Below are 25,677 nucleotides of genomic sequence, written 5' to 3' on the forward strand. Positions count from 1 at the left end.
TAACACCCTGCTCTGTGGGCACCATCAGGATAACACCCTGCTCTGTGGGCACCATCAGGATAACACCCTGCTCTGTGGGCACCATCAGGATAACACCCTGCTCTGTGGGCACCATCAGGATAACACCCTGCTCTGTGGGCACCATCAGGATAACACCCTGCTCTGTGGGCACCATCAGGATAACACCCTGCTCTGTGGGCACCATCAGGATAACACCCTGCTCTGTGGGCACCATCAGGATAACACCCTGCTCTGTGGGCACCATCAGGATAACACCCTGCTCTGTGGGCACCATCAGGATAACACCCTGCTCTGTGGGCACCATCAGGATAACACCCTGCTCTGTGGGCACCATCAGGATAACGCCCTGCTCTGTGGGCACCATCAGGATAACACCCTGCTCTGTGGGCACCATCAGGGGAACACCCTGCTCTGTGGGCACCATCAGGATAACACCCTGCTCTGTGGGCACCATCAGGATAACACCCTGCTCTGTGGGCACCAGCAGGATAACACCCTGCTCTGTGGGCACCATCAGGATAACACCCTGCTCTGTGGACACCATCAGGATAACACCCTGCTCTGTGGGCACCATCAGGATAACACCCTGCTCTGTGGGGACCATCAGGATAACACCCTGCTCTGTGGACACCATCAGGATAACACCCTGCTCTGTGGGCACCATCAGGATAACACCCTGCTCTGTGGGCACCATCAGGATAACACCCTGCTCTGTGGACACCATCAGGATAACACCCTGCTCTGTGGGCACCATCAGGATAACACCCTGCTCTGTGGGCACCATCAGGATAACACCCTGCTCTGTGGGCACCATCAGGATAACACCCTGCTCTGTGGGCACCATCAGGATAACACCCTGCTCTGTGGGCACCATCAGGATAACACCCTGCTCTGTGGGCACCATCAGGATAACACCCTGCTCTGTGGGCACCATCAGGATAACACCCTGCTCTGTGGGCACCATCAGGATAACACCCTGCTCTGTGGGCACCATCAGGATAACACCCTGCTCTGTGGACACCATCAGGATAACACCCTGCTCTGTGGGCACCATCAGGATAACACCCTGCTCTGTGGGCACCATCAGGATAACACCCTGCTCTGTAGACACCATCAGGATAACACCCTGCTCTGTGGACACCATCAGGATAACACCCTGCTCTGTGGGCACCATCAGGATAACACCCTGCTCTGTGGGGACCATCAGGATAACACCCTGCTCTGTGGGCACCATCAGGATAACACCCTGCTCTGTGGGCACCATCAGGGGAACAGAGTTATTATCATCACTCCCTGGAGCTCAGTGTGGATGCCCACCCACAAACCCCACCTCCTTGGTACCCACTGTGGGGAGGAAGCCATGTGGATGTGTGTGTGTGTGTGTGTGTGTGTGTGTGTGTGTGTGTGTGTGTGTGTGTGTGTGTGTGCGTGCGCGCGTGCAAATTGTATTAACCAATTTGCCTAGTCGTTGTTCAGAGCTCTAGCCTGTAGCTGTAATTGGTCAAAGTGATTATTGTGTGAATTTGTTTATTCTCTGATAAATGGATTAAGAATGTAGCCGATTCAGAGATCTGTCTGATCTGTTGGCCAGGTTAACCCCTTACTGTGAGTCCTACAGTATCCCAAAAGTATACTCTACGTACTGTACATGGCCCTTTTTCCTTTTAACATCAAATCTCTTTGCCAGTCTCTACAAGATCACTGGATGTTTTCGTAGTATTATTTATTATGACCTTCCCAGAACAGGGATAAAAGGTTCATGTGTTTATGCGATAACACACTGGCCTTGCACTCAGCGCTCCAGTGTCACAGCTTCCACATTCCCGCTATAGAGTTGAATTGGCGGCAGCTGTATGCAATCAGCAATCAAGAACGCAGCTATGGTAAATAAAGACTCATCACGCATTGGAGGACACTTTAAAGGCCTCCTCATCACATTCATACATGAAATTCCAAAGATTCTCTGAAAACACTGTAGTCTGATCAAATGTTACGTGATTAAACACTGTAGTGATCAAATGCTACGTGATTAAACACTGTAGTCTGATCAAATGCTACGTGATTAAACACTGTAGTCTGATCAAATGCTACGTGATTAAACACTGTAGTGATCAAATGCTACGTGATTAAACACTGTAGTCTGATCAAATGCTACGTGATTAAACACTGTAGTCTGATCAAATGCTACGTGATTAAACACTGTAGTGATCAAATGCTACGTGATTAAACACTGTAGTCTGATCAAATGCTACGTGATTAAACACTGTAGTGATCAAATGCTACGTGATTAAACACTGTAGTCTGATCAAATGTTACGTGATTAAACACTGTAGTGATCAAATGCTATATGTGATTAAACACTGTAGTGATCAAATGCTACGTGATTAAACACTGTAGTGATCAAATGCTACGTGATTAAACACTGTAGTCTGATCAAATGTTACGTGATTAAACACTGTAGTGATCAAATGCTACGTGATTAAACACTGTAGTGATCAAATGTTACGTGATTAAACACTGTAGTGATCAAATGTTACGTGATTAAACACTGTAGTCTGATCAAATGCTACGTGATTAAACACTGTAGTGATCAAATGCTACGTGATTAAACACTGTAGTCTGATCAAATGCTACGTGATTAAACACTGTAGTCTGATCAAATGCTACGTGATTAAACACTGTAGTCTGATCAAATGCTACGTGATTAAACACTGTAGTGATCAAATGCTACGTGATTAAACACTGTAGTCTGATCAAATGTTACGTGATTAAACACTGTAGTCTGATCAAATGCTACGTGATTAAACACTGTAGTCTGATCAAATGCTACGTGATTAAACACTGTAGTCTGATCAAATGCTACGTGATTAAACACTGTAGTCTGATCAAATGCTACGTGATTAAACACTGTAGTCTGATCAAATGCTACGTGATTAAACACTGTAGTCTGATCAAATGCTACGTGATTAAACACTGTAGTGATCAAATGCTACGTGATTAAACACTGTAGTCTGATCAAATGTTACGTGATTAAACACTGTAGTGATCAAATGCTACGTGATTAAACACTGTAGTCTGATCAAATGCTACGTGATTAAACACTGTAGTGATCAAATGCTACGTGATTAAACACTGTAGTCTGATCAAATGCTACGTGATTAAACACTGTAGTCTGATCAAATGTTACGTGATTAAACACTGTAGTGATCAAATGCTACGTGATTAAACACTGTAGTCTGATCAAATGCTATGTTATTAAACACTGTAGTCTGATCAAATGCTACGTGATTAAACACTGTAGTGATCAAATGCTACGTGATTAAACACTGTAGTCTGATCAAATGCTACGTGATTAAACACTGTAGTCTGATCAAATGCTACGTGATTAAACACTGTAGTGATCAAATGCTACGTGATTAAACACTGTAGTCTGATCAAATGCTATGTTATTAAACACTGTAGTCTGATCAAATGCTACGTGATTAAACACTGTAGTGATCAAATGCTACGTGATTAAACACTGTAGTCTGATCAAATGCTACGTGATTAAACACTGTAGTCTGATCAAATGCTACGTGATTAAACACTGTAGTGATCAAATGCTATGTGATTAAACACTGTAGTGATCAAATGTTACGTGATTAAACACTGTAGTGATCAAATGCTACGTGATTAAACACTGTAGTGATCAAATGCTACGTGATTAAACACTGTAGTGATCAAATGCTACGTGATTAAACACTGTAGTCTGATCAAATGCTACGTGATTAAACACTGTAGTCTGATCAAATGCTACGTGATTAAACACTGTAGTGATCAAATGCTACGTGATTAAACACTGTAGTCTGATCAAATGCTACGTGATTAAACACTGTAGTCTGATCAAATGCTACGTGATTAAACACTGTAGTGATCAAATGCTACGTGATTAAACACTGTAGTGATCAAATGCTACGTGATTAAACACTGTAGTGATCAAATGCTACGTTTTTACTGCATGGCGTTAATTGCAAACCAAATCAAGTGCAGGCCCGCTGCGGGTCAATCATACTGTGCCTTTCTCTAATTAGCGACCATCAGTGTTTAGTCTTACTTTGCCTTTATAGTCCAAAGAAGGACTGTTTGAAAAGAAGAACAAACAAACACAAAGGACTGTTTGAAAAGAAGAACAAACGAACACAAAGGACTGTTTGGAAAGAAGAACAAACAAACACAAAGGACTGTTTGAAAAGAAGAACAAACGAACACAAAGGACTGTTTGAAAAGAAGAACAAACGAACACAAAGGACTGTTTGGAAAGAAGAACAAACGAACACAAAGGACTGTTTGAAAAGAAGAACAAACGAACACAAAGGACTGTTTGGAAAGAAGAACAAACTAACACAAAGGACTGTTTGGAAAGAAGAACAAACAAACACAAAGGACTGTTTGGAAAGAAGAACAAACTAACACAAATGTACTTATTTGATAATGTGATATGAGCGTACTGAACTTTACTTACATTCGTGTCCTTCCCCGACAAGACACACTCCGTCTTCCTCTGCGGGGGCACGGGCCAGTGGATCTGAGAGGAGACAGGGTTAGATCTATAAACACAGTGTATCTGAGAGGAGACAGGGTTAGATCTATAAACACAGTGGATCTGAGAGGAGACAGGGTTAGATCTATAAACACAGTGGATCTGAGAGGAGACAGGGTTAGATCTATAAACACAGTGTATCTGAGAGGAGACAGGGTTAGATCTATAAACACAGTGGATCTGAGAGGAGACAGGGTTAGATCTATAAACACAGTGGATCTGAGAGGAGACAGGGTTAGATCTATAAACACAGTGGATCTGAGAGGAGACAGGGTTAGATCTATAAACACAGTGGATCTGAGAGGAGACAGGGTTAGATCTATAAACACAGTGGATCTGAGAGGAGACAGGGTTAGATCTATAAACACAGTGTATCTGAGAGGAGACAGGGTTAGATCTATAAACACAGTGGATCTGAGAGGAGACAGGGTTAGATCTATAAACACAGTGGATCTGAGAGGACAGAGACAGGGTTAGATCTATAAACACAGTGGATCTGAGAGGAGACAGGGTTAGATCTATAAACACAGTGGATCTGAGAGGAGACAGGGTTAGATCTATAAACACAGTGGATCTGAGGGGAGACAGGGTTAGATCTATAAACACAGTGGATCTGAGAGGACAGAGACAGGGTTAGATCTATAAACACAGTGGATCTGAGAGGAGACAGGGTTAGATCTATAAACACAGTGGATCTGAGAGGAGACAGGGTTAGATCTATAAACACAGTGGATCTGAGAGGAGACAGGGTTAGATCTATAAACACAGTGGATCTGAGAGGACAGAGACAGGGTTAGATCTATAAACACAGTGGATCTGAGAGGAGACAGGGTTAGATCTATAAACACAGTGGATCTGAGAGGAGACAGGGTTAGATCTATAAACACAGTGGATCTGAGAGGAGACAGGGTTAGATATATAAACACAGTGGATCTGAGAGGAGACAGGGTTAGATCTATAAACACAGTGGATCTGAGAGGAGACAGGGTTAGATCTATAAACACAGTGGATCTGAGAGGACAGAGACAGGGTTAGATCTATAAACACAGTGGATCTGAGAGGAGACAGGGTTAGATCTATAAACACAGTGGATCTGAGAGGAGACAGGGTTAGATCTATAAACACAGAACAACCTCACGTCCCTCATAGGGCTGTGAATCTTTAGGTGTCCCACGATTCGATTCGATTCGATTCAATTCGATTCAGATTCTTGGGGTGACGATTCGATTCAAAAACGATCTTTTCGATTTTTTCGATTCTCGATTCAAAAAAGATTTTTTCCGAATCTAAAGCAGTTTTTTATTTTTATTAAAAACAATTAAATAGAATTTTAGCATGATCTACTCCAGTCTTCTGGCATGAAAGCAGAGTACATTTAGTAAAAAGCTTGTATAATTGTAAAGGTTTTATCAACTGAATGATTTAAACACACAAAGGTTAAATCCAAGAGTAAGAACATTATATTATTTAGCTTGCACAAATTTGAACCAGTACAAAAGTTACAAAATCTCTTCTCACTCAATACCAGAACAATACATTAGTATTAAAACAGGTGTAAAATAAATACAATTGGCAGGCTTAGCTTAGCTGGTAGTAAATGCACTATGCAGAAACCCAGGCAATAATGCATTGCATGCGATTTTTGGAAAATGAGAATCGATTCTGAATCGGACGGCATTAGAATCGCGATTCTAACTCGAATCGATGTTTTTTGACAGGCCTAGTTCCTCAGTTCTGGGGTCATGTGTGTCTGTCTCTCTCAGTGTGTCTGTCTCTCTCAGTTCTGGGGTCATGTGTGTCTGTCTCTCTTAGTGTGTCTGTCTCTCTCAGTGTGTCTGTCTCTCTCAGTGTGTCTGTCTCTCTCAGTGTGTCTGTCTCTCTTAGTGTGTCTGTCTCTCTTAGTGTGTCTGTCTCTCTCAGTGTGTCTGTCTCTCTTAGTGTGTCTGTCTCTCTTAGTGTGTCTGTCTCTCTTAGTGTGTCTGTCTCTCTTAGTGTGTCTGTCTCTCTTAGTGTGTCTGTCTCTCTTAGTGTGTCTGTCTCTCTTAGTGTGTCTGTCTCTCTCAGTTCTGGGGTCATGTGTGTCTGTCTCTCTTAGTGTGTCTGTCTCTCTCAGTGTGTCTGTCTCTCTTAGTGTGTCTGTCTCTCTTAGTGTGTCTGTCTCTCTTAGTGTGTCTGTCTCTCTCAGTGTGTCTGTCTCTCTTAGTGTGTCTGTCTCTCTCAGTGTGTCTGTCTCTCTTAGTGTGTCTGTCTCTCTTAGTGTGTCTGTCTCTCTCAGTGTGTCTGTCTCTCTTAGTGTGTCTGTCTCTCTCAGTGTGTCTGTCTCTCTTAGTGTGTCTGTCTCTCTCAGTGTGTCTGTCTCTCTCAGTGTGTCTGTCTCTCTTAGTGTGTCTGTCTCTCTCAGTGTGTCTGTCTCTCTTAGTGTGTCTGTCTCTCTCAGTGTGTCTGTCTCTCTCAGTGTGTCTGTCTCTCTCAGTGTGTCTGTCTCTCTTAGTGTGTCTGTCTCTCTCAGTGTGTCTGTCTCTCTCAGTGTGTCTGTCTCTCTTAGTGTGTCTGTCTCTCTTAGTGTGTCTGTCTCTCTCAGTGTGTCTGTCTCTCTTAGTGTGTCTGTCTCTCTCAGTGTGTCTGTCTCTCTTAGTGTGTCTGTCTCTCTTAGTGTGTCTGTCTCTCTCAGTGTGTCTGTCTCTCTTAGTGTGTCTGTCTCTCTCAGTTCTGGGGTCATGTGTGTCTGTCTCTCTCAGTGTGTCTGTCTCTCTCAGTGTGTCTGTCTCTCTTAGTGTGTCTGTCTCTCTCAGTGTGTCTGTCTCTCTCAGTGTGTCTGTCTCTCTTAGTGTGTCTGTCTCTCTTAGTGTGTCTGTCTCTCTCAGTGTGTCTGTCTCTCTTAGTGTGTCTGTCTCTCTCAGTGTGTCTGTCTCTCTTAGTGTGTCTGTCTCTCTTAGTGTGTCTGTCTCTCTCAGTGTGTCTGTCTCTCTTAGTGTGTCTGTCTCTCTCAGTTCTGGGGTCATGTGTGTCTGTCTCTCTCAGTGTGTCTGTCTCTCTCAGTGTGTCTGTCTCTCTCGGTTCTGGGGTCATGTGTGTCTGTCTCTCTCAGTTCTGGGGTCATGTGTGTCTGTCTCTCTTACGATGAGAGGCTCCTTGTTGATGTCGTGCAGATCCAGAGACAGGATGTAGTCCTTGCTGCCCACGTACATGCGGTCGTGGTCCTCGTCCATGCGGAGGATGCGGTAGTCCGTGGAGTTGAGCAGGAAGGAGAAATGGTGGGCAGTTCCAGTGGACCTCAGCTCTGGGAAAGACACAAGAAGAGAGGGGAAGATTCATTCTGACCTGAGATCAGCTTCATACGAAGGTTTCCCACTGGACACACACTGGTCTGATTATAACCCATTCTGACCTGAGATCAGATTCTAAAAAATGTCAGTCGTTGTTCGATTCTTGAAAAAATAGCAGACCTACAAGCTCGTAGCGCGCCACTCGGTGGCGCGCTATGAGCTTGTAGATCTGCTATTTTTCAATAGCTAAAGCATGACATGATGCTAACACAAACATGGGTTCCCGTTCAGAATGGGTTAAAACCAGAATAGTGTCAAATTCTTGGATCCGATGCCGATTCCAATTTTGAAGGAGCGCTAGACCTGCAGCGATTACAGGTGTTTTGACTGATTTTGTCAATATACTAACTGAAACAATGTTATATTCCATTTGTGAACATTTTGTAAGCAAAAGAAAATAAACAAAAACAAAACAAAACCATACCTTTGAATGAAAATAAACAATAAAATAAACACAATCCAATTGTATTTAATCACATTTTGAGCTCTTGGGTCGGCAAATTTTGAGAGATTTTGGGCTATAATTAAAATAGTATTTTGTTAGGCTATTACGAGTCTACGACATGCCCCAAATTGGGGAATGCCAGGCTGTGGTTACAAATCGGTTACAAATCGGGTGGTTACAAATCGGGACACATTATAGGCTGTATAATTACAGTCACATAATGACCGTCCAGACCGTTAAGCTCTAGAGAGCATTGTTTTGAATCTTTAGCCATGGAACTAAAGAACACACAAAACAAATGGAGAAACAGACCACAGACACAGACAGAAACAGACCACAGACACAGACAGAAACAGACCACAGACACAGACATGGCAACAGGAGATTTTCGTAGGCAGCTCACTTTTGGCACTGGATGTTTAGGCCACTCTGTTTGTGCCAAAAGCATGAAAATGCATTTCTTCTTATTTCTGACAATCATGTTCTCTCCATTTACTCTTTACTGCCAAACACACACACACACACACACACACACACACACACACACACACACACACACACACACACACACACACACACACACACACACACACACACACACACACACACACACACACACACACACACACACACACACACACGTTATGCAAACCGCTTGTAAAAACCATGTTCCAAATCTGTTCCTCAGATTCTCCTAACTGAATTTACAGTAGCTGTCTGTCACTTAGATGCCAGTTTATTTTGTAAGTCATTTCAACCATCACGGCCTGCTATTATGGGGCTTGTGGACTGGCAAAGACCTGGCTAGGACTGGTTTAATTAAAGCAGACTGGCAACATTTGCTCAATACATGTACTGTATGTATGTGTGTGGTACTGTACACTCAAGGAAATGGACCCAACTGTACCCTTAACCCATTCTGGCCGGGCACCCATTTTGGTGTCGGCATCATGTTATGCTTTAGCTATTTAAAAATAGCAGATCTACAAGCTCATATCGCGCCACCGAGTGGCGCGATACGAGCTTGTAGGTCTGCTATTTTTGAAAAATCGAAGAGCGACTGACATTTTTAGAATCTGATTTCAGGTCAGAATGGGTTCATCAGACCAGTGTGTGTCCGGCGGAAACCTCGTATGAATCTGATCTCAGGTCAGAATGGGTTAAGGGTCCATCTTTACCAGTGATGGAAGAGGTACTCAGATTCTTTACTCGATACCAAAGTGTAGACATGTTCAGTTAAATGTAGAACTCCTCTATTCAAACTTGTACTTGACTAGGAAAGGTATTGGCATAAAATATACTTAAATACCAACAGAAAAATAGATGCGTTGTCAGCTTGTAGATCTGCTATTTTTGAACAGCTGGAGTATTAAAATAGAGCTAGTTAGTTGATGCATGTTTTGTAATAATAATCTAAATCTGCAAAGTAACTGGTAACTAATTAACTCGTCAAACAATTGTAGTGGATTAAAAAGTACAATATTCGCCTCCGAGATGTAGACGAGTACAAAGTATAAAGAGTTGATCAAAGTAAATACAATTTACAATTTACAATTCAGGCATTTAGCAGACGCTCTTAATCCAGAGCGACTTACATTTAAGCAAGAACAAAGCATGGGAATACATCACATAAAAAGCATTTATCATGAAACATGCGTAAGCTAAGAAAGTAACAGTGGAATATTTATATAGTGAAACTATACATACACTATACATATAAACTATACATCTTTACTACTATGCTATATATGTGTACTATGGCGTGCTATGACTACATACAATACAATTACAGTGCTGTCTACATAACATGCTATAAGTCTGTATCAAATGCTATATAATCCAACAGAAATGCTATCTAAGGGTAAATACTCAGGTAAAGTCAAAGTAACACAGAATTACACTTACTCCGAGTACAGTACTTGAGTAAATGCACTTAGTAACTTAGTAACCCACATTTTACGAGGATCTTATACAGTGCAGATGTGTTCCACATTGTTTGGTGAAGGGTTACAGACAAGCGGTAAATTACTCTACTGTACATGCTGCTGTATGAGAGGAGAAAACAGAAGACTTTAACCCATTCTGACCTGAGATCAGATTCATACGAGGTTTCCGCCGGACACACGCTGGTCCTGATGAACCCATTCTGACCTGAGATCAGATTCATACGAGGTTTCCGCCGGACACACACTGGTCTGATTAACCCATTCTGACCTGAGATCAGATTCTAGAAATGTCAGTCGCTCTTCGATTTTTCAAAAATAGCAGACCTACAAGCTTGTATCGCGCCACCGAGTGGCGCGATACGAGCTTGTAGATCTGCTATTTTTAAATAGCTAAAGCATAACATGATGCTGACACCAAAATGGGTGCGCGTTCAGAATGGGTTAAAATGGCCATTTAATTGTGGCCTGTTCTGACCCTCCATCTGTGCTGTGATCTCTACAGGTGGCCCTACAGCATGAGAGCTGGAGTCAGCTTACACGTCTTCTGTTCTATTCCATTACCGGTGGGGGGGGGGGGGGGGGGGGGCACATATCGGTTAATGTTTGGGACCCCACTGTCTGGCCGCCCCCCTCCTCAGCGCCTCCCCCCCCTCCCCTCGTTAACCTCATCTATAAATTCCGCACATCTCCGTGTGTGAGCCGTCAGGCAGAAACCCTGTATCTCCATATATCAACGTTTTGTTGTAAATTAATGCCCTACTATCTATCCATCCATCTCTAAATGAACCAAGTCTCTGTCTGTACTGTACGTATGTGTACAATCCACATAACTCCATAACCGTTCGCCTCCACGATTTCAAAGTCGAGGCAGTCAGACCCCAGTCACACGGTTGTCCAGCACCGCCCTGAAAAGGCCTCTGCCCGGGTCTGCCCATGGGGTCCATATATGGAGCTGGCCTGTTCTGACATCATTCGGACATCTGCATAGGCTCCATATTTGGGCATGCCTGGGACACATAATAAATGCGTTTTTGCGTTTACATGCATTTCCAACTTGCATCGTTCCAGGACAGTGCCCAACGGGCACCGCTCTAGAGGCTCTGGACAGGGCCCCTGGCCGGGCCCTATAGCCCATTCTGACCTGAGATCAGATTCTAAAAATGTCTTCTACATCCTGACAGTTTTCATTCTGACCTGAGATCAGATTCTAAAAAAATGTCTTCTATGTCAGTCGCCATTTGATTTTTCAAAAATAGCAGACCTACAAGCTCATAGCGCGCCACTCGGTGGCGCGATATGAGCTTGTAGATCTGCTATTTTTCAATAGCTAAAGCATGACATGATTTTGACACCAAAATGGGTTCCCGTTCAGAATGGCCCTAGACAGGGCCCAAATTTGCCCTGATCTCCATATATGGAACTGGCCTGTTCTGACATCTGCGTAGACTCCCACATACTGCATGGGCATGCCTGATAAAGAACTCCAAATATGGGCATAAAAGGGACACAGACATAATAACTGAGTGGGGGGGAATGCATTTTCAACTTGCATCGTTCCAAGTAGGCCTTTCCCCACGGGCACCGCCCTAGTAATAATAATTAAAAAAGGACAGTTTTTTTAACTGACAGCAACGATGTGTGTGTGTGTGTGAGTGTGAGTGTGAGTGTGAGTGTGTGTGTGTGTGTGTATCTCGGGAACCGTCCACTGCCTCCAGCAAATCGCCTTCCCTTTTGGCTGCTTTATTGCTGACCCCCATACAGTGGTGGAAAGTAACTAGGTACTTTTACTTAAGTACTGTACTTAAGTACAATTTTGAGGTATTTGTGCTTTACTTGAGTATTTCCAATTTCCAGTACTTTTACTTCTACTCCACTACATCTCAGAGCCAACATTTGTACTTTTACTCCACTACAATTATTTGAAAACTTTAGTTACTTTGGCGATTTTAATTTTGATTAGAAAACATACATTAACCACTTCAACCCAATACATTTTGGCCATTTGAAAATAGCCGATCTACAAGCTCACAATGCGTCGCAACGCGACGCATTGTGAGCTTGTAGATCGGCTATTTTCAATAGACTTTGTACACATTTTGAACTTGTGAAGTGGGACATTCTGCAATATGAGTACTTTTACTTTTAGTACTTTAAGTACATTTTGATGCCGATACTTTTGCACTTTTACTCAAGTACATTTTCAATTCCGTACTCTTACTTGTAAAGGAGTAGTTCTAAATTGCAGTATTGGTACTTTTACTTAAGTAAAACAATTGAGTACTTTTTCCACCACTGCTAGGTTATCTACAGTATAGCCTGATTTATGCTATTTATGCAGGTGTTTCAGATCTCCAAGCATGTAAATGTACATCAGCTATTTTCGGCACATAACAGCAGTATATAACCGTATAGAATAAGCATAACAAGCTGCGGTGGAGCTCTAGCAGATGATTGTTTTTGAAGATGCTTTTGCTGCTCCTGTGAATCCTTTTTTAAACCCCACATCCTCGTGACAGCAGAGTTGACGCTGTGCAGAGCGGTTCCTTCTCCAGGGCTCGCTCACATCTCTCCACGCCAACCCCCCACGGTGTCCGCGAGGCTCCGCTCGCCGCTGTATGGCTTCCATTTCGCCGTTTAAACAATTTGGAATTAAAATTGGTCTCAAATGGCTCACACATGCGGCCCCTTAATGGCAGATCACTCACGTTTATGTGTGTGTGTGTGTGTGTGTGTGTGTGTGTGTGTGTGTGTGTGTGTGTGTGCGTGTGTGTGCGTGTGTGTGCACAATTTGTGCATACATGTGCAATATTAATACAATACGAATATGAAAGTTCCCAATAGCGAATGTACAGTGTATGTGGCCAGCAATGTCCCTGTCAAACCTGTGAATCGAGATTGAAAAGTGGTATAATATGAACATTTCTTCATGGTCGCTTGCATCCAGCGTTGGACCTGATGGGTCTCTCTCCATCTGTCTAAGGTAAGTCTTCACCCAAAGCTTGGAAGGGGGAGGTCAAAGTTGACCCTGTGTCCCCGATGACACAGAGGAGAGCCCTGTTCATTTTACACTCTGTCAGGTTCGGACAATCTATCCCGCTGTTGCCACTAGACAACCCCTACCCCCCCTCCCCCCCCCCCCCCCGCCCCGCTGATGGTAAGGTCCATTGCATCTATGGGAGAAAGTTTGGAAACCGACTCCTGGATGAACAGGAGTCCATACAACAGCTTTCCCCGACATCTGTCCAAATGTAAACAGATAGTCTGTTTACACAGTTGGAAATGTGGGAGAATCTACAGTAAATGTTCTTAACCGCAGAAGTACTGTACCGTACTGTACTGTACCGTACCGTGCCGTGCTGTGCTGTGCTGTAAAGCACACGAATCCCCAAGTGAAAGGCTCCTCAGCTGTTGGTGTGTTGAGCTCCTTCTGGAGCTGTGAACTAAGTGCTACTGCCACGGTGTGGTGTTGTGAAGTTAATATAGCAAACATGGGTGGTCATCATCACAGTATGTATATTTACCTCTCATCAGGCATATCCCAACACACACGCTTCAGAAATGTCCATAGGGACCAGCAGAAAGAGAGGGGTGGGGTGGAGAGAGAGAGAGAGATTGATTGCATCGAGCAGTTCAGTAACTAGAGACCAAGGACACAGGTGCAGGCATCGATGGCAGCCCGATGACGAATCACATCCGCACTGGGTATCTTAAATACATACTCTCACACAAACAGCACACAGACACACAGTAACATAACAACAGTGTCACAAAGGTTTTCGCTGTGCACAGGAACCTCGAACCTCCCTCTGCCTTCGTTGGTAAACACCCAGGGGTCTAGTCTGAGGCTCTGAGCCCCCCCCCCCATGCACAGACCACCAGCAGGGTTCCCTAGGGTCCCCCTCAGCGACCAGACACTACGCCTGGAGCTCCTCACATCCCACATTTAGGAGAGCACTAGTACTAGTCACAACTAGCTGCAATCTGAGAGGAATAACCTTATATCAGGACTTACTGTAGGTCACAATATACCTTCAAGGTTATCAGAGATACAGAGAGACAGGTAGTTGGGCAAGCAGCGCAAATACAGAGAGACTAGTTGGCTAGACAAACGAATGGAAATAAATCACTCACTCCTAGAAACATCAGTCAGGTCAGTACACAGTTAAATCCATAGTGTTAATTTAACTCCCTTACGGATACTTTCAGAGTAAATCACTTTAACCCATTCTGACCTGAGATCAGATTCATACGAGGTTTCCACTGGACACACGCTGGTCTGATTAACCCATTCTGACCTGAGATCAGATTAAAAAAATGTCAGTCGTTCTTCGATTTTTTTCAAAAATAGCAGACCTACAAGCTCGTATCGCGCCACTCGGTGGCGCGATATGAGCTTGTCGATCTGCTATTTTTCAATAGCTAAAGCACGACATGATGCCGACACCAAAATGGGTGCCCGGTCAGAATGGCTTAACAACCTGTCCAACAACGTGTCACAGCTCTTCTTCTCTATCACTCAGGATCACTTGATCAATAACCGAGGATCATTTGATCGATAGCAGAGCATTCTGATCAGTATGGGTCAGATCTCAGCTAATCCTGAGTGAAATGACACGACTGCCTCAAAGCAACTTCATTGCAGGCAAAAGCCAATAGGTCAGGAGCGTCCTGAACTCAGTCTGGGAATTGGTTGATAAGATCAGCTTTCACATCTGATCTACTGAAGACATTCAATCACATCTGATCTACTGAAGACATTCAATCACATCTGATCTACTGAAGACATTAAATCACATCTGATCTACTGAAGACATTAAATCACATCTGATCTACTGAAGACATTCAATCACATCTGATCTACTGAAGACATTCAATCACATCTGATCTACTGAAGACATTAAATCACATCTGATCTACTGAAGACATTCAATCACATCTGATCTACTGAAGACATTCAATCACATCTGATCTACTGAAGACATTAAATCACATCTGATCTACTGAAGACATTCAATCACATCTGATCTACTGAAGACATTAAATCACATCTGATCTACTGAAGCCATTCAATCACATCTGATCTACTGAAGACATTAAATCACATCTGATCTACTGAAGACATTCAATCACATCTGATCTACTGAAGACATTAAATCACATCTGATCTACTGAAGACATTCAATCACATCTGATCTACTGAAGACATTAAATCACATCTGATCTACTGAAGACATTAAATCACATCTGATCTACTGAAGACATTCAATCACATCTGATCTACTGAAGACATTCAATCACATCTGATCTACTGAAGACATTAAATCACATCTGATCTACTGAAGACATTAAATCACATCTGATCTACTGAAGACATTAAATCACATCTGATCTACTGAAGACATTCAATCACATCTGATCTACTGAAGACATTCAATCACATCTGATCTACTGAAGACATTAAATGCTTGCTTGAAAACATACAATCACAACCGGACACAACACAAAATGCCAAGAAATCCAATGGGAGTATTTGGAGTGACAAAGTTATAGAAATGTTAATAGTTGATGATGCCAGTTGATCATGCCTTCTTCATTATACAGTGGATTGCAAACCAACTAGGTTCATATCGCTGCCTACTGTATTTAAGTGTGCTACGGAGCTACATTATGAATGTGAAAGCTGAGTGCTGGGAAGGGGAGGGGGGGGGGGGCATCCTACCTAACTGAAATATGAAAATGTTCTAAAATACTTTTCCAGGTCAAGGGTGAAACAAGATAGAACATAGACTACAGCATTCTAGATATTGAGAGAGGCTATTGACACTTCGGAACAGTATCATTCAATTCCCTCGGATTCTGCCAGAAATGAAGCGGATACTAATGTAAAATACAACAAAAATACATGTACAGTAATTACCTATCACATTGACCACTACTGGTATTCTGCGGTTTGTTTTGCAAGCTGGCTTTGTCATGCAATTTGGTTTTTTTGGCGAGCTACCCTGCACTTCCCACTTGAAATATACATTGTTCCTTCGAAGCTTTCTTTTCCAAAGCAAACTCGCTCTGAGAATGAAATACCATTAACAGATCCTGAAAAAGGTCTCTGGCTACGTTTAAATGTAAATCAAAAAAGGAAAAAAATAAAGAAAACGTCTTGGCATAGGAGTCTGCTGTGCACATTCCTGGTAGGTAAGGTTACAGCGGAGACAATCATCTATGCCTACGTGGTCTGTAGTCTCAGATAAATCCATCTTCTCAGTATTACTCCTCCTGTCTGACGACGTTTAATGTTGGCCGTGCCTCTGAAAGTAAGAGGGATCACAGAAACAAAACAAAGCCTTGACATGGAGTTAAATAGTATTATTTAGAGCCAACCGGTAATCGTAAATTCATGCAATGATAGGACGCGAGATCCTGCCCATGGCAAGCATATGATCTGCTTTATTTCACCAAGGATCCCTCCAAGGCCAATCATTACCAGACCCTGAGGCAGACAGAAGCAGCTTAATTCCCTTTCTCTCTTTGTCTGTATGCATACGTGCGTGGGTGCGTGCGTGCCAGTGTGTGTGTGTCAGTGTGTGTGTGTGTGTCAGTGTGTGAGTCAGTGTGTGTGTGTCAGTGTGTGAGCGCACCTCAATGTTCAAAGAGCTGAAACAAAATGTGTACAGCACAAAATGTAGCTGACAAAGAGAGAGATTTGTGGATAACGCCACAATAGATTTGTGGATAACGCCACAATAGATTTGTGGATAACGCCACAATAGATTGGTGGATAACGCCACAATAGATTGGTGGATAACGCCACGATAGATTTGTGGATAACGCCACAATAGATTGGTGGATAACGCCACGATAGATTTGTGGATAACGCCACAATAGATTGGTGGATAACGCCACGATAGATTTGTGGATAACGCCACAATAGATTTGTGGATAACGCCACAATAGATTGGTGGATAACGCCACAATAGATTGGTGGATAACGCCACAATAGATTGGTGGATAACGCCACGATAGATTTGTGGATAACGCCACAATAGATTGGTGGATAACGCCACAATAGATTGGTGGATAACGCCACGATAGATTTGTGGATAACGCCACAATAGATTTGTGGATAACGCCACAATAGATTTGTGGATAACGCCACAATAGATTGGTGGATAACGCCACAATAGATTGGTGGATAACGCCACGATAGATTTGTGGATAACGCCACAATAGATTTGTGGATAACGCCACAATAGATTGGTGGATAACGCCACGATAGATTTGTGGATAACGCCACAATAGATTGGTGGATAACGCCACGATAGATTTGTGGATAACGCCACAATAGATTGGTGGATAACGCCACGATAGATTTGTGGATAACGCCACAATAGATTGGTGGATAACGCCACAATAGATTGGTGGATAACGCCACGATAGATTTGTGGATAACGCCACAATAGATTTGTGGATAACGCCACGATAGATTTGTGGATAACGCCACAATAGATTTGTGGATAACGCCACAATAGATTGGTGGATAACGCCACGATAGATTGGTGGATAACGCCACAATAGATTGGTGGATAACGCCACGATAGATTGGTGGATAACGCCACAATAGATTGGTGGATAACGCCACGATAGATTGGTGGATAACGCCACGATAGATTTGTGGATAACGCCACAATAGATTGGTGGATAACGCCACAATAGATTGGTGGATAACGCCACAATAGATTGGTGGATAACGCCACGATAGATTGGTGGATAACGCCACAATAGATTTGTGGATAACGCCACAATAGATTGGTGGATAACGCCACAATAGATTGGTGGATAACGCCACGATAGATTTGTGGATAACGCCACAATAGATTGGTGGATAACGCCACAATAGATTGGTGGATAACGCCACAATAGATTGGTGGATAACGCCACAATAGATTGGTGGATAACGCCACGATAGATTTGTGGATAACGCCACAATAGATTGGTGGATAACGCCACGATAGATTTGTGGATAACGCCACAATAGATTTGTGGATAACGCCACAATAGATTTGTGGATAACGCCACAATAGATTTGTGGATAACGCCACAATAGATTTGTGGATAACGCCACAATAGATTTGTGGATAACGCCACAATAGATTTGTGGATAACGCCACAATAGATTTGTGGATAACGCCACAATAGATTTGTGGATAACGCCACAATAGATTTGTGGATAACGCCACAATAGATTTGTGGATAACGCCACAATAGATTGGTGGATAACGCCACAATAGATTGGTGGATAACGCCACAATAGATTTGTGGATAACGCCACAATAGATTTGTGGATAACGCCACAATAGATTTGTGGATAACGCCACAATAGATTGGTGGATAACGCCACAATAGATTTGTGGATAACGCCACAATAGATTGGTGGATAACGCCACGATAGATTTGTGGATAACGCCACAATAGATTGGTGGATAACGCCACAATAGATTGGTGGATAACGCCACGATAGATTTGTGGATAACGCCACAATAGATTTGTGGATAACGCCACGATAGATTTGTGGATAACGCCACAATAGATTTGTGGATAACGCCACAATAGATTGGTGGATAACGCCACGATAGATTGGTGGATAACGCCACAATAGATTGGTGGATAACGCCACGATAGATTGGTGGATAACGCCACAATAGATTGGTGGATAACGCCACGATAGATTGGTGGATAACGCCACGATAGATTTGTGGATAACGCCACAATAGATTGGTGGATAACGCCACAATAGATTGGTGGATAACGCCACAATAGATTGGTGGATAACGCCACGATAGATTGGTGGATAACGCCACAATAGATTTGTGGATAACGCCACAATAGATTGGTGGATAACGCCACAATAGATTGGTGGATAACGCCACGATAGATTTGTGGATAACGCCACAATAGATTGGTGGATAACGCCACAATAGATTGGTGGATAACGCCACAATAGATTGGTGGATAACGCCACAATAGATTGGTGGATAACGCCACGATAGATTTGTGGATAACGCCACAATAGATTGGTGGATAACGCCACGATAGATTTGTGGATAACGCCACAATAGATTTGTGGATAACGCCACAATAGATTTGTGGATAACGCCACAATAGATTTGTGGATAACGCCACAATAGATTTGTGGATAACGCCACAATAGATTTGTGGATAACGCCACAATAGATTTGTGGATAACGCCACAATAGATTTGTGGATAACGCCACAATAGATTTGTGGATAACGCCACAATAGATTTGTGGATAACGCCACAATAGATTGGTGGATAACGCCACAATAGATTGGTGGATAACGCCACAATAGATTTGTGGATAACGCCACAATAGATTTGTGGATAACGCCACAATAGATTTGTGGATAACGCCACAATAGATTGGTGGATAACGCCACAATAGATTGGTGGATAACGCCACAATAGATTGGTGGATAACGCCACAATAGATTTGTGGATAACGCCACAATAGATTTGTGGATAACGCCACAATAGATTGGTGGATAACGCCACAATAGATTGGTGGATAACGCCACAATAGATTTGTGGATAACGCCACAGTAGCGTTGCTCGGGTGTTGCAGTGGTGGGGCGTGACACGGCCAAGCATCTCTCTATACGAACACATCACAGAGATGTGTGGGCATGGGAGAAATTTGAGGTAAAAAAAAAAAAAAAAGAATTGGCTACACTAAAACAATACAAAATTATCTATTGCTATACTGCACCGCCGCGTGTGAATGACTGACATCTGCTGGGAAACGGAGCCTGCCGTCTGTCCACCTGTTGATGTGATCTTTCTGCACACTGTGGAGCAGCCAAACTATGCGGCCTGCTGGCTGACCGTGGGCGACCCGGCGCAGCTAGCCAGGGTAACTCGGTATCCTTGATGCATGCATTCTTATATGCATGTACCTATGAGGGTATGACTACGCGCACACGCACACGCACACACACGCACACGCGCACGCACACGCACACGCGCACACGCACACGCACACACATATGGAACACAGAGCCAGGCAGCACCACAAAATTTACAATGTAGGCATTTATCAGACGCTCTTAATCCAGAGCGACTTACATTAAGCAAGAACAAAAGCATGGGAATACATCACATAAAAGCATTTATCATGAAACATGCGTAAGCTAAGAAAGTAACAGTGGAATATCTATATAATGAAACTATACATATAAACTATACATCTATACTACTATGCTATACATATGTACTATGACGTGCTATGACTACATACAATGCAATTATAGTGCTGTCTACATAACATGCTATAAGTCTGTGTCAAATGCTATCTAAGTCTACAGAAATGCTATCTAAGGGGGTGTAGGGCTTAGAGTATATATTTATAGTAGAGAAGGCACCCAGAGGAAACCCTGAGGCGAAATGGACATAGTGGCCGGATTTGGTATTGCAGCCAGCGCTGGTCCGTTGACTATCATTGTGCATGTTCATGTGTTTGAGGCCATGAACACGTGAACGAATGTTTCATACGTGAACGCGCACAAACGGCACAATGATAGTCAACGGCAGCGCGTTCATGTGTTTGGGGCCAATCCACCCCAGAATGCACTCTGTTCCTACCAGGAAGGAGGAGTGAATTCGCCTCATGCGCTTTTGAGCAACTCAATGCAAGTGGATGGGAGGAGAACCCGGATGTCTTCTCTATATAGATATATAACTCTATGGTGTAGGGTAAGTGCTATGGGCCATGATGGAGTCTGAAAAGGTGGGTTTTCAGACTACGGTGGAAGATTGGGAGTGATGCTGCAGTTCTGACTGCGATGGGAACACGCTCATATGGAACGCAGAGCCAGGCATGCACCCCCCCCCCACATTGAAAAGGCCACTATCAGTACAGGCAATCTGCCTGTACTGTATAGGGGGGGGGGGGAGAGGGTATTCGAGGATGCAGACAAGCAGAAAATCCCTCATTCTTGCCCAGGAATCCTTGGCACGCTGTCTGAATGCTCAGCTTCACTCTCATAAAGGAGAGGTGTGGTCTCACCTTGATATGGCTTGTCTCTCCATAAACGCTATACCATGTAATATGTAATGTCTGTATACGTACAGAATGTATTGCTCTCTTTGTAATGTAATATGAGTAATGTCTGTATACGTACAGAATGTAATATGTAATATATGTATATATGTAATGTAATATGAGTAATGTCTGTATATGTCTGTATTGCTCTCTTTGTAATGTAATATGAGTAATGTCTGTATACGTACAGAATGTATTGCTCTCTTTGCCAACAGTGAACAATAAACATGGTCTGTAATATCTAATATACATTTCATGCCATGCACACATTAGCAGACAACTTTCTGTTAGCATGCATGTTATGCTTTAGCTATTGAAAAATAGCAGATCTACAAGCTCGTAGCGCGCCACCGAGTGGCGCGATACGAGCTTGTAGGTCTGCTATTTTTGAAAAATCGAAGAGCGACTGACATAGAAGACATTTTTTTAATCCGATCTCAGGTCAGAATGGGTTAAAACAAGAGACAGATTCAGTTCAGTCTGTGCAGTGTCACCAGACCAATAGTTCTTGTCCAGCAGTCTAATTGTCGACAAATATTCTGGTGGTTCTCAGGGCTGGACTGGGACAAAAATTCGGCCCCGGGGCATTTTCGCGTGAATTTGGCCCAGAACCGGCCGGCCCACCACAACCAGCGCCCAGATAGCAGAAACTCTACCGCCCGCTCCGTTGCGGCACACAGAAACAAACAAGACCTAATAATACCACCACTTTTACAGAACAACATAAATGATACAAACCAACAGACAACAATTTAGGCATTTAGCAGACGCTCTTAACCCACCTGAGATCAGATTCATACGTGGTTTCCACTGGACACACACACTGGTCTGACAAACCCATTCTGACCTGAGATCAGATTCTAAAAAAATGTCAGTCGTTCTTCGATTTTTAAATAGCTAAAGCACGACATGATGCTATAACACCAAAATGGGTTCCCGTTCAGAATGGGTTTAAGTGCCCCCTCGGTACAGTGTATCTGGTGTAAGGACACACAGAGGACATCGGGGGGACATCAGAGCGACAGGTAGCGAGCGCAGCCTTATCGCCGAGGGCCTGTCAAAGCTTTGCGTTTGCCTCCCATCGACAGAATGATAATCAGGCTGTCGCTCCCCGCTGGGGCCAGGGACGAGTGACTCAGAGCACATGTCACGCTGCAGCTGATTGCTGCTTACCGACGCCTGTCAAGACGTACAGTAATCTGCCACCAATTATTTCTTCTTATCTCACTGCAGCTACCGGATGCTTTCACTCTGATACACGTCACGCTCCTCTGCCTCCAACTGACGCACGCACGCAGATAGACAATCACACTGCGCGCGTGTGTGTGTGTGTGTGTGTGTGTGTGTGTGTGTGTTGTTGCTGTGGGACGGAAACCTTGTATGTCCGAACGAAAACATTACTTTTTCTGAAATGAAAAAAAAAAAGAAAAACCTGTGATCCAACGTAGTTTAGACTTTAGTCACAAGGTCTTGTTAATTGGTTCAATATATGTTTCTGCACAGATAGATGTGTCAAGTCAACCACACATTTTGGGCAATGTCAATAAAGGTGAAAAAACGCAAAGAAATGTCATGAGATCAGTCATACAATACGAGTATATCTAAATGTCATGAGATCAGTCATACAATACGAGTATACACTTCTACGCTTTATAAAATAAGACATTTTTTTTACGTAGAAACATGAATGGATGAGGTTTTCTGCCCGGCACCAACACTATTAGGTGGGGTACATGCCTGCGTGTGCGTGTGCATGTGCGCATGTGTGTGTGTGTGTGCGTGCGTGCGCATGGATGTGTCTGCAAGGAAACAGCGCAGCAGAGCCTTGTGCTCCTCACAGAATCAAACCAGGGACAGCCGTCTCCTCACAGAATCAAACCAGGGACAGCCGTCTCCCCACAGAATCAAACCAGGGACAGCCGTCTCCTCACAGAATCAGACCAGGGACAGGCGTCTCCTCACAGAACCAAACCAGGGACAGCCGTCTCCCCACAGAATCAGACCAGGGACAGCCGTCTCCTCACAGAATCAGACCAGGGACAGCCGTCTCCCCACAGAATCACACCAGGGACAGCCGTCTCCCCACAGAATCAAACCAGGGACAGCCGTCTCCTCACAGAATCAAACCAGGGACAGCCGTCTCCTCACAGAATCAAACCAGGGACAGCCGTCTCCCCACAGAATCAAACCAGGGACAGCCGTCTCCTCACAGAATCAAACCAGGGACAGCCGTCTCCTCACAGAATCAGACCAGGGACAGCCGTCTCCCCACAGAATCAGACCAGGGACAGCCGTCTCCTCACAGAATCAAACCAGGGACAGCCGTCTCCTCACAGAATCAGACCAGGGACAGCCGTCTCCTCACAGAATCAAACCAGGGACAGCCGTCTCCTCACAGAATCAGACCAGGGACAGCCGTCTCCTCACAGAATCAAACCAGGGACAGCCGTCTCCCCACAGAATCAAACCAGGGACAGCCGTCTCCCCACAGAATCAAACCAGGGACAGCCGTCTCCTCACAGAATCTAACCAGGGACAGCCGTCTCCTCACAGAATCAAACCAGGGACAGCCGTCTCCCCTCAGAATCAAACCAGGGACAGCCGTCTCCTCACAGAATCAACCCAGGGACAGCCGTCTCCTCACAGAATCAAACCAGGGACAGCCGTCTCCTCACAGAATCAAACCAGGGACAGCCGTCTCCCCACAGAATCAAACCAGGGACAGCCGTCTCCTCACAGTATCAAACCAGGGACAGCCGTCTCCTCACAGAATCAAACCAGGGACAGCCGTCTCCTCACAGAATCAAACCAGGGACAGCCGTCTCCTCACAGTATCAAACCAGGGACAGCCGTCTCCCCACAGAACCAAACCAGGGACAGCCGTCTCCTCACAGAATCAAACCAGGGACAGCCGTCTCCTCACAGAATCAAACCAGGGACAGCCGTCTCCTCACAGAATCAAACCAGGGACAGCCGTCTCCTCACAGTATCAAACCAGGGACAGCCGTCTCCTCACAGTATCAAACCAGGGACAGCCGTCTCCTCACAGAATCAAACCAGGGACAGCCGTCTCCTCACAGAATCAAACCAGGGACAGCCGTCTCCTCACAGAATCAAACCAGGGACAGCCGTCTCCTCACAGAATCAAACCAGGGACAGCCGTCTCCTCACAGAATCAAACCAGGGACAGCCGTCTCCTCACAGAATCAAACCAGGGACAGCCGTCTCCTCACAGAATCAAACCAGGGACAGCCGTCTCCTCACAGTATCAAACCAGGGACAGCCGTCTCCTCACAGTATCAAACCAGGGACAGCCGTCTCCTCACAGAATCAAACCAGGGACAGCCGTCTCCCCACAGAATCAAACCAGGGACAGCCGTCTCCTCACAGTATCAAACCAGGGACAGCCGTCTCCCCACAGAATCAAACCAGGGACAGCCGTCTCCCCACAGAACCAAACCAGGGACAGCCGTCTCCTCACAGAATCAAACCAGGGACAGCCGTCTCCTCACAGAATCAAACCAGGGACAGCCGTCTCCCCACAGAATCAAAGCAGGGACAGCCGTCTCCTCACAGAATCAAACCAGGGACAGCCGTCTCCTCACAGAATCAAACCAGGGACAGCCGTCTCCTCACAGTATCAAACCAGGGACAGCCGTCTCCTCACAGTATCAAACCAGGGACAGCCGTCTCCTCACAGAATCAAACCAGGGACAGCCGTCTCCTCACAGAATCAAACCAGGGACAGCCGTCTCCTCACAGAATCAAACCAGGGACAGCCGTCTCCTCACAGAATCAAACCAGGGACAGCCGTCTCCTCACAGAATCAAACCAGGGACAGCCGTCTCCTCACAGAATCAAACCAGGGACAGCCGTCTCCCCCAATGCACAAATCAAGGAGGAACATTGATTTCAGCAGTGTATGACTTCCCCGAGTGCAAACAGGAGATTATAACAAATCTATGTCTGCGCTGGTGGACGACAGGAAAGGTTCATTAAAGCGTCAGAAGCAGAGAAGTGGATTGAGGCTCTCTTCACATACTGACAGTGAAGGTCAGCTCATTTACTTTGTTTCCCCCAGGCTGCCTCAACTTTGTATTGACTTAACCTGACGGAGTGTGGGCACTGGGTACACACACACACACACACACACACACACACACACACACACACACACACACACACACACACACACACACACACACACACACACACACACACACACACACACACACACACACACACA

The 25,677-nt window shown here is 44.4% G+C and overlaps 1 protein-coding gene across 6 annotated transcripts in view; it reads right to left on the reverse strand.

Moving 5' to 3' along the window:
* LOC310863498 (semaphorin-3F-like) overlaps positions 1-25,677 on the reverse strand; it is a 135,755-nt gene that overhangs the window by 42,970 nt on the left and 67,108 nt on the right. For all 6 annotated transcript variants that reach the window (XM_083771892.1, XM_083771891.1, XM_083771890.1 and 3 more), the window contains exons 3-4: positions 7,720-7,880; positions 4,523-4,585 (exon numbers count right to left, since the gene is read on the reverse strand). In XM_083771892.1, the coding sequence (XP_083628018.1) occupies positions 4,523-4,585; positions 7,720-7,880 (224 nt within the window). The remainder of the gene's footprint in view (positions 1-4,522; positions 4,586-7,719; positions 7,881-25,677) is intronic.

The sequence above is a fragment of the Protomyctophum parallelum genome, assembly GCF_964188405.1.
Source record: "Protomyctophum parallelum genome assembly, chromosome: 8".
Taxonomy (NCBI): Eukaryota; Metazoa; Chordata; class Actinopteri; order Myctophiformes; family Myctophidae; genus Protomyctophum; species Protomyctophum parallelum.